General features: G+C 40.9%; 1 protein-coding gene across 2 annotated transcripts in view; it reads right to left on the bottom strand.

Moving 5' to 3' along the window:
* Positions 1-748: 748 nt before the first annotated feature.
* The window catches only part of METAP1 (methionyl aminopeptidase 1), a 69,959-nt gene continuing 52,650 nt past the window's right edge, over positions 749-18,057 (bottom strand). For both annotated transcript variants that reach the window (XM_077476588.1, XM_077476589.1), the window contains 3 exons: positions 12,239-12,382; positions 5,544-5,609; positions 749-3,107 (listed from right to left, as the gene is read on the bottom strand). In XM_077476588.1, coding sequence (XP_077332714.1) covers positions 2,947-3,107; positions 5,544-5,609; positions 12,239-12,382 — 371 coding nt within the window. In that variant the 3' untranslated portion in view covers positions 749-2,946. The remainder of the gene's footprint in view (positions 3,108-5,543; positions 5,610-12,238; positions 12,383-18,057) is intronic.

Raw genomic sequence — 18,057 nt, 5'->3', positions numbered from 1 at the left:
TACAGATGAGAAAAGTCAGACTGAATAAGGCCTCTTTCACATGACCGATCCATTAAAGTCCGCCTGTCAGTTTTTTTTTTTTTTTTTTTTTAGGAGGACCTGAATGGATGCTCCATAGAGGTCTATGGAGCGCCAGATGTCAGCGGTGACATGTCTGCCGACATCCGGCCCGCTCCGAAAAAGCGTGATGGAGGAAGAACCTACTTTTCCATCTGTCTGCGGATCGGACGACAACGACTCTGCGGTCCGTCGTCATCCGATCTTCCATAGGGGAGAGTGGCGCTCTGACAGGTCTGTCCCTGCACAGTGTGCAGAGATGGACCTGTCATCTTCCTGCTCAATGCGGATTGACGGAGCGATCCCTGCAAGAGCAAGCGTATGTCCACGGGGCAGATCATCAAGGATCCGTCCTTTGTGAAAGAGCCCTTAAGCACTCCCAATCTGAATACTTGTTTCATGTGTAACTTAGAAACGACTGCAGATGCTGGATAACCATAACAGCTTAAGTAATGCTTTCAAAAACGAAAGGTCTGCAAAGACAGCCTTGCCTAAAAGTGTCCATTAAATAAGCCAATTCAAATGCAGATAGCATTAACTCACAGAAAAAAAAATAATCCAAAAAAGAAAGCACAAAATTCTCTGCAGCAATGGTGTTTCAGTACATTTTAATTTAACAAATATTTGGTTGAAAAGCATATCAAAACTTTGGAACAGGCAGACCTTAATGCAATAATAGGTGATGAACCGGTGAATATTTAACCATTTTTTTTTTAATTTTAATGAACAATGAAATTCTGACAAGTCCTTTTGTAGAAGATGTTAGTGTACATTTGCTGCATTCCAAGAGAAACAAGGGCCTTGCACGGTATACAACACGCCCCAGAAACCAAGATAAAAAAAGGTAAAGATGGGTAAATACAACAGAAAACAAAACATACACTGAAGAAAGAGCTTAACTAATTTCAACAGACTCATTGAGCTGATAATTAATATCACACTCACAGAACAGTCATGTTGGATTAAAGAACCTGGCAAACAGTTCTCAAAGATCATGTGTGTATAATTTTGAAAATATGAGGTCTGTGCTTTACATCTTCTTATATTTGCAGCAAGAAGCAAATTTACTAAGGAAAAATTACGTATACAATCTTTAGAAACTGGTATGTACACATAGGTGCTGCATGACAAAAGACATTCAACACCTGTGTGTAAAAATGTCCATGCGTGCCATGTGTGCTCATCCATGCAAGCAACACCAGGCTTTTCAAATACAACCCAGCACAGTCTCTAAAAATGTCTAAAATGGTATCAGGCTGGCCATATGCAGTAAAAATTTGTCCTGCACCCTCGGGTTGCAGGAAAGAAATTTGCACGATCCCCCTATCAACACAGGTAGCGCTGACAGGGGAAGCAGCAATTGTCTTCTCACGGTAGGGGGCAGGGAAAGCCATCCTCACTGAAAGAAGATTAGTAGCGGCTATAGCCGCCACTAGTGATAAATCGCAAGAGAATCCAGTAGGCTGGTTGTACCAAAGTTGAGCATTCGAGTAACTTGGGACACATTCAGTCTGTCCATTAACGGTTCAAATCGTGGCCGGTTCTTGCTGAACTGGCCAAGATTCAAACTGTGTCCAACCGGCCTTACAGTGCAAAAGGCAATGATTACAAAAAGCATCCAAAGAGATTAGTATCCAGCTGTTTAATGTAATCAGACTGTTTGCCGTTAGCTATACAGTGCTGCTTGCCAAATAAACTACCGTTTTTCACTGGCCGCAAAGATTCCAAATTGGGTAATGTAGTCAAGATGATCACAAGTTTAAAGTACGATAAGTTAGCCAAGTTTCACGACAAAAAAGGCACCAATATTACACAAAACATATTGAAACTGAACTCCAAAAAACACCTTGATACATAAAACACATAAGCACTTTTATTTTTTTATTTTTTAACGTTCAAAAGGATCTGTAATTCTGTTTAGCCCATCTTGCAATTCACAAGCCTTTGTCACATTGTACTGCCTGGCAGAAGACATCGCTATTTCCTATTTTAACTTTGTAGCTTTTGGCATCACCTTTCTACTCCTACAGGACAATGAATCAGCAATAGCAAGCCAGATAATAGAAAGCCTCAAAACAGACAATAAAATGCATCTGCCTAACTATGAAATGTGAAAGTAGTGCGTTTATCAAAAGGTAGGCTGAACAGAGTAACAAATCCCTTGGGATTTAAACATTTCACATAGGTATTTCAATTTTTTGCAAGGAGTTCCGCTTAATCTGCAAGACGGACAGTTTTTCCACGCATGTCTGTCTTCTAGCAAAGGTGAGCCGTTTCAATGAATGTTTCCTACAGCAACATTATATGAATGAAGCCATAAACTACCAATATAGATTTAAAATCAAGCAATGATCATGGGTGTGTTCCCAACTAGGTGACTCTTGCAGCCTAAATGACAGCCAGATTTAAAAATCAAGTCATTCTTTTAAATAGAAATGCATAGCTAGTTATATATAGTGACAAAAAACAAACAAATAGCAGCACCCTCCCCCCCCCCCCAAAAAAAGCCATTCTGTAGGATACAGCCATTTTCAGTAGAAAGTCTGGTATGGAGGCATCATGTGTTTCCTGTCTAAATGAGACAAAAATAAGAAGGCAGTGTGGAGAAATTTGACACATCAAGGGCAAAAAAATTGTAAAACCTAAATTAAATGGCATGTGCCGATATTTAAAAAAGGAGAGAAGAAAAGCCATCTTAAGTTTGGTTATCTTCTTGTTTCAAAACATCATTAAGTTCTTTAAACACATTTACTATTTCAACCGGTACTGTGTTTTTGCTCTGTTTTAACAGGCATAGACACTTATGTGATAAAATCCCACATCTCCTTCAGGTACCTTGCATGTAAAAATGCCATTTATATATCAACTAGCAAAGACATTAGGTGTATGCTAAGACATAAAATAAGGACGTCCATTGTCTTCCAATCTCCTTGTAAGTATCTCGCAACCGGTCTCTGTGACTAAAAGGGTATGCTCGAACTGTGCTGACCGTTTTCCATCTCTCGTCACTGCAGTCCAACCATCAGGCCAGGTCTCATCTTGCCATCCACCTATCAAATGCATGAAAACAGGCATTTCAGAAAGGCTGTATAAAATGCTTTTAGTATTAGGCTCCATTCACACCTAAGGCTTCATGTACACTGCTGCTGGTAAATGCAGTCAGGCACTTTTTTTCAGCTGCCCCTGAACTCTCCTCTGTTATCTTATTACACGCACACAGGGTTGTTTATAGTCGTTTCTAGGCAGTTTGGAAGCATTTTTTTGGAAAGCAAAAAAAAAAATAAAAAAATAAAATAAAAAAGCATTCAAAAAGCGACCGATGTTCAGAGGCATTTGTAGCGCCAAATGCCTGAAACAGCTTGGAAATGCTGCTAAACTCAGTAACTCGCGAGTAGCAGCATTTCATTTTGATTTTTTTGCAAAGATCATGTACCAAAATTATGGCAGAGCCAGGCACGTTTGACGTTGCGATTTTTTGCTACAATTTTAGCGTGATTTATGCTAAAAAATAAAAATCGCGCAGTGTTTGGGGTGCCATTAAATGTATGGATAATGCTTGCTTCGCTACTGTATCTATAGAAGAATCTTTTATTGTAACACAGGCTGGAGTTCAAAGGTGTCTTTACATCATGGATTAATGCGATTCGTAGTTTACAATAAAAAGATAAGGTGCTGTTTTTCTCGGCCCACGTCGCGTCGTGACCTCGTGGCGCGAAAGATGTACGCCTCCTTTAGATCCTCCCCTCACGGCGACGCAGTGTGCGAACCTGTGATTGGTGGAGGTAGGATAAGCGTCCCAAGGGTCAGGACGTAATTACGTCACATGACCGGGACGTAGTCAATACACATCCCACACAGCATGGGCTGCTATGGCAACCCATATACATCTTGTTTTAGCTGCACATCGCCAGCAGGTTATGATCACTATGATCCATCTAATTACATATAAAGGCAGATCACTATCAGCCACTGCTACCATGACATATATAGATCCATCTTGATACAACACAACTGTGAGTAAATAATTCTAAGTGGCAGATTCACAGCACATATGGTGATAATGTTGCATGTTTGGTGGCCATGTTCTATGTGTTAGATATAATGCTGCATTTGTACCGGTTATGTATTGGTTTCCTCTGGCTACAGAGGTATAAGTGAAATACAGACGGGACAAATGCACGTGATATGCTTATTGATATTTGTGCTTTTGTGTAATTTAATTCGAGTAGCCAGGCCGTTGTATGAGAGGTTATTATTTCATATGGATAATGGATTGGTTATATGTATTTGTATACTATGACTGAATAAGCTCTTTTATAGTCTGCTATGATCGTTTAGTCCATTTGTAAGGGGTTGTCTCAGATCAGAGTCTCCGCCCCTTTTTTAGGCGGAGCTGTCTTAGAAACTCCATAAATTTGTCAGCAATGTGGTGGGTTCCATCATGCCCCTGTTGAAGACATTTATGTCGAAACGCGTCGGGCTAGCTGTTGGCACCCCACATTGCTTTTATTTTTATTCTTTTATTTAGCCTTTATGTGATCACTAAGTCTTAATTTTTACTGAATTATTTGACTTCCAAATAAATTTGCCGGTTAAGACCGTCTGACCCGCACCATGTGGAGCTTTCTTTTTCTTTTCCCTTTTTTGGTTTAAAACCCACACCATAGTCTACTCCATATTTGGGGGTACCTGTGCCGATCGAGTCACGTCTGAGTTGGACAAGAAACTACCCTGGTGTTCCATTCGTGAGCTACATCGTATGGTCTACAGCTGTTTGGAGTTTCCTCATCAACTTGACGGACCTTCACTGATCCACCCTTTGGTCCTAGGTCAGGACCGCAAGCTCTTCTGACTCAACCGTCGTAAGACCGTGCGAGTCCAACACAGTTGGTAAGAGTATTCATCTATTTTACTAATGTCTGCAGACAAGCTGATATATTCGAGTGTACCTGACTAGCAAGATCCCCATCTCACTTGAAGCGGTTTAATTATTTCTGCACCAGTCACATCACGGAGTTTTTTCTCCATTTCAATTGGACTTCTCCCATATGATCATGGACTTTCCTATGTGACCACTTTCTATAAATTTTTTGTTTATGTGTGTGTTTATCGCATTCACTATTGTAGAAGCGCTACACTATCTTTACCCCTAAATTGTTGAACTTTGTTTGTTTTAAGTGTTGGCAGCTGTTTTTTTGTTCAGTTAAGTCACAGCGCAGTGTTTTCCCCCCTTTTTTCTAATAATGCAAAACTGCATTGGTGAAACCTCCATATATTCAGTGCACTTAATAAGTAAACTTTTCACTATAAGGAATGAATGACTCTTGTTCCTGTCCCTCTACATAACCAGAGAACGTGTTGTATACGGCCCCTCCAATAGTGGTAAATAAGGTCAGTACAGTTCTGGTTTGAGGCATTCTGCACACAAAGCATATATCAGAGAAGAGGAAAAACGTTATACAATCTTGACAGGATTTCTGGCTTACCTTCACAGATCATTGGTTCAATTGTAAATACATGACCTGGTTTTATCACACCAACTGCTTTGTTTTCTACATTAAGAAAAAAAAAAAAAAAAAAAAAAAAAAAAATCATAAATTTGCTTCCAAACTCTAAGCCACAACACAGAATAGCAAGTTATTACAAAGAAAGGTAAAATATCTATGACTGAATGAGACCAATTTCCTCCCAGACGAGAGGCTTTAACCACTTCACCTCCAGGCCTTTTATGGCACTTTGTTTACATGTAACAATCAGTATTTTTTGCTAGAAAATGTCTTAGAACCATCTACTTTTTTTTTTTAAAGCAGAGGCCCAAGAGAATTGTTAGGTTTTATTTTTTGTCAAACAGTATTCGTGCAGAGGTTGTTCAAACGCAACTTTTTGGAGGAAAAAAAAAAAATACACAATTTGAATGAAAACCAACAATACATAATCCAATATTTGGGTAAAAGAAAAAAAAGGAGGTTAGGCCAAAGAAAATAGATACCGAACATGTCACGCTTTAAAATTGCGCACACCCGTGCTACAGCGACAAACTATGTTAATTTTACTATCCATAGACGATGATTTAAAAGCCTTTATAGGTTACCATTTTAGATACAGGAAGTCTGGTCCTAGAATTACTGCTCATGATCCGACATTCGCGGTGATGCCTCACACATGTGGGACCGACGCGTGTTAGACTTTGTGTCGGGGGACAGGGGCACTTCAACCACTTAAGGACCAAGTCTCTTTCTGAGATATATTGTTTACAAGTTAACAGGCTTTTTTGCTAGAAAATTACTTAGAACCCCCAAACATTACACTTTTTTCTTTTCTAATACCCTAGTGAATAAAATGGCGGTTGTTGCAATACTCTGTCACATTGCATTTGCGTAGTGGTTTTACAATCGCACTTTTTTTAATTTAAAAAATAAAACAGTAAAGTTAGCCCAATTTGTTTTTATAAATTGTGAAAGATAATGTTAAGCCGCGTAAATTGATAGCCAACATGCCACACTTTAAAGTTGCGCTTGCTCGTGGAATAGCGACAAACTTTTACCCTTAAAAACCTCCTTAGGCAACATTTAAAAAAAAAAAAAACTCTACAGGTTGCATGTTTTAAGTTACAGAGAAGGTCTAGGGCTAGAATTATTGCTCTTGTTCTACCAATCACAGCAATACCTCATGTGTGGTTTGAACACCGGTTTCATACGCGGGCGGTAGTCACGTATGCGTTCGCTTCTGCACGCGAGGTAAAATCGGGACAGGGCGCGTCTGCCTTCTGCCCTGCAATGATATGGGGATGGGTGGGGGCCATTTTCCTGTCGTCTCCACATCAGGCCACAGGGAGGACCCGATCGCCTCTGTCGCTGGCTACGGTAAGTGTGATCTTATGGCGTATCCGCCGCAGAGACCACTTATCTTAAACCAGACTGTAGAGGATACTGGGGTTACAGCAGCTAGCTGCTGCCATAACGATATTCCTCTTCAAACAGCTGACGTATAACGACGACGGGCAGTCCGGGCCTGTTAAAAAAAAAAAAAAAAAAAAAGTATTTTTATACTGCATTTTATTTTTTAACCCCTTACCGCCGAGCGTACGCAGATGTGCATACTCGGCTTGCGGGGGTTATACCGGGATGATGCCGCACCTGCAGGCATCATCCCGGTACCGTTTTTTTCAGCGGGTGATTGGCTTTCCAGCCATAACAACCGAAGTGGCTAAAAGCCGCTCGGCTGTTATGCCGGAGGAGCGGGGGGGGGGGGGGGGACGTCCCCTCCTCCCGCTCGATCGGGAGCACCGATTCAAGATCCGGTGCCTCCGGCTGCTGGGGAGGAACTGAAACGAAGCCATAATCGGCTTCGTTCCAGTATCCTAATCGTAAACACAGAATCAACGTCATGACGTCACTTCCCGTTTACTCGGCTGCCAATGGCGACGGTTTTAAAAATATATACAGTATTCAGAATCGCCGTTTTCGGCGATCTGAATACATTGAAGTGTAAAGGAGGGATGGGGGGTCTTTTAGACCCCCCATCCCTCCATAAAGAGTACCTGTCACCAGGGATGTTTACATTCCTTGTGACAGCAATAAAAGTGATCAAATTTTTTAATTTTTTTTTAAACAATTTATTCATTTTCAAATAAATAAAAATTTTTTTTAAAGCGCCCGCCGTCCCCGCAAGCTCGCAAAGCAGAGAAAACGCATACGGAAATCGCGCCCACATATGTAAACGGTGTTCAAATCACATGTGAGGTATCACCGCGATCGTCAGAGCAATAATTCTAGTACTAGACCTCCTCTGCAACGCTAACCTGGTAACCTTAAAAAAAAAAAAATTAAAGCGTTGCCTATTGAGATTTTTTAGGTACTGTACTTTGTCGTCAATCCACGAGTGCGTGCAATTATAAAGCGTGACATGTTTGGTATCTATTTACTCGGCGTAACATTATCTTTTACATTATGCAAAAAAATTGGGCTAATTTTACTGTTTCGTTTTTTTTTCTTTATTCATGAAAGTGTCCCTTTTCCCAAAAAGTTGCGTTTAAAAACACTGCTGCGCAAATACCGTGTGACATAAAATATTGCAACAATCGCCGTTTTATTCTCTAGAGTCTCTGCTATATACATATACATATATATATATATATATAATGTTTGGGGGTTCCAAGTAATTTTCTAGCAAAAAATATGGATTTTAACTTGTAAACACCAAATTCCAAAAATAGGCTTATGAAAGGGTTAAACACTTATTGCTGTCAGATACTCTTTATAGAGAGACCCCAGATCAGTCCTCTTCCCTTAAAAGCATTTGATCACACCAAGATCAGGAAATAGAAGGCAGACGCTAGGATTGCTTTTACAAGAAAGCGGACCATCGGCAAAAAAAAATAAATAACAGTACTGGGATGATGCCTACAGCTGCAGCCATTATTCTGGTATAACCACTTAAAGTCCAGCGACGTAAGATTGGCAAGTGGTTTAAACAGTCGGTGCTAGTCTGATAAAACAGAACATTTGTCACTTTTTAAGTATTACAACTTTGCTAGGAGGCTGCATCCACACACCCTTAGGATTCCACAAGATTTATTGTAGCTCATACAATCTACTTCTGAACATTTAAAGTGAAAATATTTTCTCTGGTAAATGTTCCATTTATAATCTAAAATGTGCACTCCCTGAAAAGTCACTGTAGCCACCAACTATATAAATACTCTAGTATTCAACAGAAAAAAAAAAAAAAAAGTTGGGACGATGAGTAGACTACATAAAAACAGAATACTAGGATTAACAAATCTGAAACCCATATTTTAATCAAATAGAAAACACATCAAATGTTTAAACTGAGAAAAAAAGTACCATCTTAAGGGAGGGGGAAAAAAAAGCAATTTTAAAAACTGATGGTGAAAACAGGTCATCAAAAAAGGTGGGACAGGGCAACAAAAAGCTGGCAAAATAACTGGCACCAACAAGAGCTGGAAGAACATTTTTCAAATTATTAAGTTAATAGGCACCAGGTCAGTAACCCGATGGGGAATAAAAAGGTCATCTTAGAAAGTCTGCTTTGGAAGTAAAGAGAAGTACATGTTAATCAACCATCTGAAAAACTGAGTCTAAAAATTGTTGAAGAATTCCAGAATAATGTTCCTTAATGCAAAAATTGGGCTAAAATGGTAATAAACCCAAAAGCAAACATTTATTATGATTGCAGAATACTAAACCTTAGCTGAGATAGCTATATGGGTGGCATAGTGGTGTAGTGGGTAGCACTCTCGCCTAGCAGTAAAAAGGGTCGCTGGTTTGAACCCCACCCACGACACTGCCTGCCTGGAGTTTGCATGTTCTCCCTGTCTGCGTGGATTTCCTCCGGGTACTCCGGTTTCCTCCTACATGCCAAACATATGCTGGTAGGTTAATTGGCTTCTGTCTAAATTGGCCCTACTTTATGAATGCGAGTTAGGAACCTTGGATTGTAAGCTCCTTGAGGGTAGGGACTGATGTGAATTTACAATGTATATGTAAAGTGATGCATAAATTGACGGCGCTATATAAGTACCTTAAATAAATATTAGTCTTTATGCTCTCTTATTTTCCCTTGGTGATATGGTCAGTAAACCAGTTGCTTTTCAACAGAACAAGTTCTCCTGCAAAACGTATCAGTTACGAATGCTGAGACAAACCATTTATGTAAAACCTTTCATAAAAAAAATAAAAAAAAACACACACACACACACACACACACACACACACACCACCTGTTGTAACGGATTAAGTATGAGTGGTTTTCAATTTGTTAAATGTATCTATATCTGCTACTACAGCCAACACCTCCCTCCAGACAGAGCTGCTGCCTACTATGCCTCCTGTTCTCCTCCATCCAGAGTGGGGTACTTGTCCAATACAGAAGTTGTGTCACTGGGCAGATCACCAGGTGGAAACAGAGAAACAAGGTAATGCAGCCACCACATCAAATAGTTGGTAAGCTGCAATATATTACATTTTTGGCTGTGGGTTTAATATACTGTAACCTCCCTGGCGGTATGATTATTTCAGATTTTAGGTGCTGAAAGCGGTACCATTATTTTGCTTGGAAATTTGGCATTTTATATTGTAGGCCTGTAATTCTTTGAAATAATTCACTTAAATCTGTCCAAAACAAGAGTCTAATAGACATCCCGGGTATGATAAAATTTGAAATATGAAATCAAATATATATTATAACAAATAATATAATAAAAATTAATCAATAATGTAATCAAATAAAAAAAACACTGAAATTTGTTGAGTTGCAGAATTGTCGCTGTCATTACTTTTAGTGTTTGATGACGAATTTCCCCACAAATTACCATCGCTCAATTCTGCAAGTGATTCTAATTTATTACCGCCGTTTTCTAGCTGGTCTAAAACCATTTTTGATGTAAACTGACATTTTTTGGTTGCTATGGACAATCTCCAGTTTCCAGGCATAAAGAACAGTATTTATAATATAAAACTGCATGCAAGACACTGGAGAAACCACTAGGGACAAAGGGGATGTGTAATTATTTGATACAGTACTGAAATATGTAATATTACAGTATACTGTATCTATACCGTGTTTTTTACTTTTTGAATTTGGGGCCGAACTGCGTCCACGTGCGTCGCAATGCTCGCAGGGAACAGAGCTCGGCACTGTCACAGATCGAGCAAGACGAGCGGCTCGCTGATCACAGCAGGGAGACATCGCTGGATTCAGGGGACAAGGCAAGTAAACCTTTACATGGATCTTGCGATGGGATCCTGAGTCTGGCTCGGGAATACCGCTTATGGTAATGAAATCTCACCCCGAGCCAGACTCGGAAATGCCGCCAGGGAGGCTACAATACAGAATATTGAATATTAAATCTGTGTGCAAGGAACAAGGTCAAAATGCAATACTGGATTCCTGTGATCTTTGGGTCTTCATACGGCACTGCATAATAAAAAAAATAAATAAATAAATAAACCCCTACACGATTCTGAGAAGACCTCACACTACATGGGTTTAGGAATACTTCCAAAAATCAGTCTGAACACAGTTCACCATACCATACAAAAATTAAAAAAGGTAAAGCTATATCATGCAAAGAAGAAGCCATATCTGGACATGACCCAGAAATGCCATTGGCTTCTGTGGGCCAAAGCTCATTTAAAATTGTCTGTTGCAAAGTGGAAAACAGTTTGGTAGTCAGTTAAATCAAAATTATTTTTGGTAATGGAGCACCGCATCCTGCGGACTAAAGAGAAGAGGGATCTTCTGGCTTGTTATCCTTTCAAAACCCTGCATCTGGATAGTATGGGGGTGCAATTGTGCATAGAATAGACAGCTTGCACATCTGGAAAGGCAACATCAATGCTGAAAGATAGATCCATGGTTTAGAGCAGCATATGCTTCTAACCAGACATTTTTCAGGAAGACCTTGCATATTTCCGCAGGACAATGCTAAACCGCATACTGCAACTCTGACAACAGCATGGCTTATAGTAGTCTGGGTGCTTAATTGGCCTGCCTGCCGTCGACACCTTTCACCAAATGAAAAAAATTTGGCACATTTTGGAACAAAATATATGATCATGACCACCCAGGACTGTTGAGCAGTTAGAATCCTATATCAGACAAGAATGAGACAACATTCCTCTTTCAAAACTTCAGACATTTATAGGAGTGCCATAAAAAAAAAAAAAAAAAAAAAAGGAGGGAGGGTGATGCTACACTGTGGTAAACATAGCTGCCTCAACTTTTTTTTTTTAGATGTGTTGCCGATATCAATTTCAAAATTACCTTATTTCCTAAAATTGTAAATTTTCTCAGTTTAAACATTCAATATGTTTTATTTTATTCACAATAGCTTATAGAAAACCCAAGTTTGAGATTTGCAAATTATTGCAATCTGTTTTATGTAGATTTTACACATCACCCCAACTTTTCTGAACTGGGGTTCGTAAAATCATTGTAAATACATTTTCTATTTTATAAGTGATCACATAATCCATTTTCAGCTGCTTAAGGGCTTGGAGAAGTGCTATTTTGGAAATTACCATATGTGGTGTAAAATAAGATTTCATACATATGGGCCACACAGTCTTCTGCAGGAGTCAAGGAAAGGGCAGGAGATTGCAAACCTGAATGACACCGCTTTATTCCAAGTCATGTTTTAGGTATGGTAGAAACTTACTAGCATAATGTGGCACATTGGGTGCTGTATGAAATAGCTTGTGAATGCCATGTCCACAGTAGCTTCGAACAACCGAAAATCCATTGGCTTGAGCATGTTTCTGTATTATATTGCCCAATTCTCTGTACCGAACACCAGGTTTCACTGTGAAGAACAAATATAGGATTATTCGCTGGCTTGTGACCTCCCACATCTCATCTCTCAGTGGAATTTTAGTTTGTAAGGTTATGGCTATACATAAAAAGGCTCTACTGCAGGATACAAACCCCTTGCACTGGTGCTCTATTCCTTTACTGCATATACACAGACTGATTTTACGGTTGTGGGTTTAGTAACACTTATATGTCATGCTAACCATTTTTTCCTACCGCATGCATCGCAATATAACATCTCTGTAGTTTCTCTAATGGGAATATTAGGTAATTCTTCTAGAAGCACATTTATGGGGTCAGGCACTGATGTGGACTAGAAAGGCCTGGCTTGCAGTCTCCACTCTAATTCATTCCAAAGGAGTCCTGGCCTCAACCAAATGTTTGATGTCAGAACTCTGTGCAGGCCAGTCAAGTTCCTCCACCCAAAACTCGCTCATCTGTGTCTTTACAGACCTTGTTTGTGCATCGGTATATAGTCATGTTGGAACAAGAAGAGGCCAGCCCTAAACTCTTCCCACAGCTGACGTCTTAAGAGTTCCCTTCACTGGAATAAAGGGGCCCAAAGCCCTAAACCCTGCAAAAAATAAAAAATAAAACCCACACCATAATGCCCCCTCCACCAAATGCTGTGGACCAGTACGGAAAGTAAGGTCCATAAAGTCATGAGCAAGTTTGGGGTGGAGGAATTGATGGGCCTGACCTCAACCCGATAGAACATCTTTGGGATGAATTAGAGCAGAGACCGGGAGCCAGGCTTCAACATCAGTGCCTGAACTCACAAATACGCTTCTGAAAGAACGGTCAAGCATTACCATAAACACTCCTAAACTTGTGGACCGCCTTCCCAGAGGAGCTGAAGCGGTTAGAGCTCCACAGGGTGGGCCAACTCAACATTCAAACAAAATAAAAGTACAGCACTAAATGTACAATATTAGAACTAAAATTGAATATTGTGTAATAAACAATGAAGAGAAAGTGAATAATAAAGACAATGCTTATGAAAAAAACACATGAAGCAACAGTGCAAATATATTGTGTACAAAAAAGTGATCGTGATATCAACAGGAAAAAAAAGTCAAACGTGTGAATGAATCCAAGTCCATAAATGAATTGTCATGGCATCATTGCGACTTCAAGCGGAGATATATAGAGAGGTTGCAAGTAGATAGTCCACCACCAATTATGTGAAGGCTTACCGGAAGGCTTGGACACAGACAGGCATACGCCTAATGAGTCAATCAAGCTTATGGTGTGACACACCAAGGATTGCAGGCATCCATATAAAAGACCTCTGGCTGGAAGTCAGATATTCCTATGGTCTTTCCAGTGGCTCTCCGAGTTAGTGACCCCCAAAATGGTTAGACGAGGTGTTAAAAGAAAAAAGGAGGGCCACACAGTGTAATTCCATTAAGAAAAATTTGTATTTTATTAAAGCGGGAGTCCGCCGTTTTTTTTTTAAAAGCCAGCAGCTACAAATACTGCAGCTGCTGACTTTTAAAATAATGACACTTACCCGCCCAGCGCGCCCGCGATGTCAGCACCCGAAGCCGATCTCTCGATCGTCTCTCGGTTGCTGCCGCCGCCATCTTGGGTATGGGAATCAGGAAGTGGAGCCTTGGGGTTTCATTTCCCGGTTCACTACTGCGCATGCGCGAGTCGCACTGCGCAATAAGGATGGTCCCCACTGTCTCTGGGATCCGTGTGTTTTCCAGCAGACAGCGGGGGACATTCGGAAAGGGGCGTAGATATCTGCAGAAGCTACGCCCCTTTACGCAGATATCTATGCCGGAAGTGGGTGCAGATACCTGTACTGTACAGGTACCTGCACCCCCCTCCCCCCTGAAAGGTGCCAATTGTGTCGCTGGAGGGGGGGGGGGTTCCAATGAGCGGAAGCTCCACTTTAGGGTGGAGCTCTGCTTTAAGTAAAAAGTAACACTCACATTTGTGAAGATAAAAAGCACTTTGATAAAATGTGAGGCAATGGCATCAGCAGAGCCTGTTCCGACGTGTTTCATCTAATGAGATATCTGGGGTGAATGTGTCGGGATGGGCTCTGCTGATGCCATTGCGTCACATTTTATCAAATCGCTTTTTTTTTCCCCTTCACAAATGTGAGTGTTCCTTTTACTTCATAAAATACTCCTTTCTTTTGCTCTTTTAATCACACCATACGGGAGAGCATATTCATCTTGCGCCTCGTCTAACCATTTTGGGGGTCACTAACCCAGAAGGCCATTGGAAAGACCATAGGAATATCTGACTTCCAGCCAGGGGTAGTTTATATGGTGCCCGCAATTCTGTGTGTGTCTCACACCATAAGCTTGATTGGCCTTCACATAATTGGTGGTGGACTATCTTCTTTTTAAGTCACAATGATGCCATGACAATTCATTTGTGGACTTGGATTCATTCACGTTTGACTTTTTCCAGTGGCTATCACGTTCACTTTTTTGTACACATATTTGAAACTGTTGCTTTATGTACTGTGTGTTATGTCCCTTTCAGTGTTTTTCATAAGCATTGTCTTTATTATTCAAGTTATTCATTGTTTATTACACACTATTCAATTTAGTTGACTCTAATATTGTACATTAGTGCTACACTTATTTCACGTTGTTCACAATTGTCTTATTGTTGCAAAACACTGATGGCATTGGTTACAGAAGGATTTTAAAATTTCTGAATGCTCCAGTGAGCACTGTTGGGACCATAATCCGGAAGTGGAAAGAATAATTTCACCATAAACTGGCCACAACCAGGTTGTGATTGCTGACAGAGCGAATTAAGAATTATCAGAAGAGTTGCCCAAGAGCCAAGGACCACTTATAGAGGGCTTCAGAAAGACTTGGAATTTGCAGACACAATTGTTTCAAACAAAAAAAAAAATCTGTAATGCAAGCAACCGCCATGGCCAGTATGCACGCCCACCACGCAAGTCACCATCACTGAAGTAAAAGCATGATGAAGCTTTTTAAAGTTAGCTGCACAACAACATTTAGACAAGCCTATGAAAATACTGGGAGAATATAGTCTGGTCAGATGAGACCTAAATTTAACTCCTTGGATGTCATAATACACACCATGTTTGGAGGTCAAATGGCATTGCACAGCACCCCAAAAACACCATAACAATGAAGTTAGAGGTGGGAACATCATGGTGTGGGGTTGTTTTTCAGCACACTGTACTGGTAAACTTCATGTCATTGAAGGAAGGATGAACGGAAAAATGTACAAAGACATTCTTGATAAACAGCTGCTGCCATCTACCAGGATGAAGATTAAATGAGGGCGGACATTTCAGCAAGACAATGATCCCAAACACAAAGCCAAGGAAACTCCCCAACAATCATCTGACTTGAAGCCAATTAACTTTTTTTTTTTTTTTTTTTTTTTTTAAGAATTTATAGAAGAGGCCCACTGAACCGTCAAGATTTGAAGACTGTGTGAGAAAGAATGGGCCACACCTGAGCAATGCATGCGACTAGTTTCTCCATACAGAAGACATCTTGAAGCTGTCATTAGCAGCAAAATGATTTTGTACCAAGTATTAAATACATTTCTTGCCCAGAAATTTTATTGAAGGAAAGAATAGGTTTTTGACAGGATGCATCAAAAGTAAACAATCCCCCAGGATAAGGGGAAGCATTAGCAGTGTAATGACACATTGCAGAGATAGGGACGCAGCCCTTTGTAACAGAATATGCATAGCAAGCAAAAAAAAAAAACAGAAAACAAGGCATGAAATAACATTGTAAGGCTTACGTGGTGCGAGTTGGTTTGGGGACACTTGGTAAAATGTTGGTAGGTGAAATCCAGGAACCAATATGATTCCTATGTACCAAGATTGATTACCGGGGACTCCAGTCAGAGCTGTTGCATAGTTAGCAAAGTAGTGTCTAAGTCAGGGGTCTCAAACTGGCAGCCCTCCAGCTGTTGCGAAACTAAAAGTCCCATGAGGCATTGCAAGGCTGACAGTTACAGGCATGACGGGACTTGTAGTTTTGCAACAGCTGGAGGGCCACCAGTTTGAGACCTCTGGTCTAAGTCCTTGAAACTGAGAATGATTGAGTTGTAGGATAAGCATTTGAGAGCATTTATAGGTCTGACCTTAGGAGGATTGTAGAGTCAATGGCTGGGTCTGGGGCTATGGTGTTGCCAATAAGTGTGGAAATGATACGGAAAATGTTGGCCCAGTAAGACTGGACTTGCGGGCAACTCCATACATGAAAATGCATGCTGTTGTCTGGGCAACCTCGGAAACAAGCAGGAAAGTAGGCAGGAAGATATTTGGCTATCCCGGAAGAGACCAGGTACCAGCGCATTAATACTTTGTAATTTGCTTCATAGGCCACAACATTCTGCACAGCCGAGTTTGTGGCAGCCCCCAGAGTTGGATCACTCCATTGCGTCCAGTTGTAGGCCCAGGTGAGATTCCCATTTGTTTAGGTAGTGTAGAGGTCTACCAGTTTTAAGTATTAAGAAGAGATCAAGCCCTGTTCATGGGGATTTTTCTTGAAAATACGTTTAAAGTTTATCATGTCTGGTAGGGAGGAGTCATGAAGGGGGGGGGGGAATGTTTAAGTTAGAGAAAAGAAAAATTTCGGAATTAGGAATTCCGTACATTATACAAAGAATGAGGAATGTCTTAAAGGTGTCAGGGGTTGTGACTTTATGGGCTCGGATTAGGTTGGCCGCAGACCATCGATTAAAGGAGGGGGACATCCATGTTGGATAGAAAGCAGGATTGCGTAGATAGGATAAAAAAGGGTTATGAGGGGATTGGAATCTGAATTTCGTTTTTAAGATTGCCCCACAACCGTAAGCAGTGGCAAGTGACAGGTTATCCACAGAGAGGGGGGTTCACACTACCGATTCCAGTGCTACTCAGAGAGGAGTTTTGTGGGAAGTGTGATATTTTGCTAATTGGGCCACCTGAAAGTAATTGGCAAAGTGGGGGAGACGAAGTCCGCCTTGCAATTTAGGTTAAATATAAGATTGATTTTGCTACCCAAGGTCTAGGCTTGCCCCAGGCACAAACCCACTTTCAGCAATGGTGATTTGTCCAGGAACGGATAGAGAACTAGGTTAGAGTCGCCGCAAATCTCTACGGTACCATGTTTATGTGCGTCTAAACTTTTAAAAGGTGTGAGAGAAAGAAGTGGGGTTACAATTGGGGTATATGACACAGACCTCAATGTCAAGGAGACCCACTAGATTCACTTCCTGGTTCCCTACTGCTGTAGACGGCGGCGCGGGGGGGGGGGGGGGGGGGGGGGCGACGGCAGGCGGGGCGTATGTCACCACGATCACCGCAGTGATCTATGCCCAGAAACGGGTGCTGTTATACCTATTATACAGGTATCTGCACCCCCCTCCCCCCTGAAAGGTGCCAAATGCGATACCCTGGGGGGAGGGGGGGGGGGGGGGAGTGGTGGGTGGGGTTGTTCCGAAAAAGCAGAAGTTCCATTTTTGTGTGGACCTCCGCTTTAATGCAAAGAATGCATGAAGGTGAAAAACCAAGGGTTCACAACCCCTTTAAAAAGGTTAAAATGGCAAAAGTCCTTTCAAAATCACACCAGAAAAAGCTAACGGTGTCACAAAAGAAAGTCATTCGAAATTTTTTGTATGTCAATAGATTGCACTGAACCTCCAGCCAGTAATGCTTCC

Source organism: Lithobates pipiens, unplaced genomic scaffold (assembly GCF_037356315.1).
Source record: "Lithobates pipiens isolate NorthernLeopardFrog02 unplaced genomic scaffold, aLitPip1_a1.2 Scaffold_13, whole genome shotgun sequence".
In the NCBI taxonomy this organism is placed as follows: domain Eukaryota; kingdom Metazoa; phylum Chordata; class Amphibia; order Anura; family Ranidae; genus Lithobates; species Lithobates pipiens.
This window is presented reverse-complemented; position numbering and strand designations above follow the sequence as displayed.